The sequence below is a fragment of the Eurypyga helias genome, unplaced genomic scaffold, assembly GCF_000690775.1.
Source record: "Eurypyga helias isolate BGI_N326 unplaced genomic scaffold, ASM69077v1 scaffold35407, whole genome shotgun sequence".
Taxonomy (NCBI): domain Eukaryota; kingdom Metazoa; phylum Chordata; class Aves; order Eurypygiformes; family Eurypygidae; genus Eurypyga; species Eurypyga helias.
The window spans coordinates 1-348 of NW_010262978.1; the positions used below are offsets into that span (position 1 = coordinate 1).

General features: G+C 65.2%; 1 protein-coding gene across 1 annotated transcript in view; it reads left to right on the forward strand.

Annotated features, from left to right (window-relative positions):
• Window positions 1-39: 39 nt before the first annotated feature.
• Window positions 40-348, forward strand: part of MAD2L1 (MAD2 mitotic arrest deficient-like 1 (yeast)) — a gene marked incomplete at its 5' end in the record, with an annotated part of 2,662 nt that continues 2,353 nt past the window's right edge. The window contains one exon of the mRNA XM_010155904.1: window positions 40-187. Coding sequence (XP_010154206.1) covers window positions 40-187 — 148 coding nt within the window. The remainder of the gene's footprint in view (window positions 188-348) is intronic.

Below are 348 nucleotides of genomic sequence, written 5' to 3' on the forward strand. Positions count from 1 at the left end.
CGCTGCTACACACCCCCATCCCTTCCTGTGCGTACTGCAGCCTATGGGATCAACAGCATCCTCTACCAACGGGGCATCTACCCCCCCGAGACCTTCACCCGCGTGCAGAAGTACGGGCTCACCCTCCTCGTCACCACCGACTCCGAGCTGAAGAACTACCTCAACAACGTGGTGGAGCAGATGAAAGGTGGGGGTTGGGGCGGGGCGAGACGGCCCGAAGGGGCCTCCTCAAGCCGCCAGCCTGGTGCCGCTAGCGCTGCTGCTGCTAGCGCTGCTGCGCCCTCCCCGCGTCCCTGCCGATGCGGACTGCCTTGAGCACCTGCTGCCGCTTCTTGCAGAGTGGCTGGA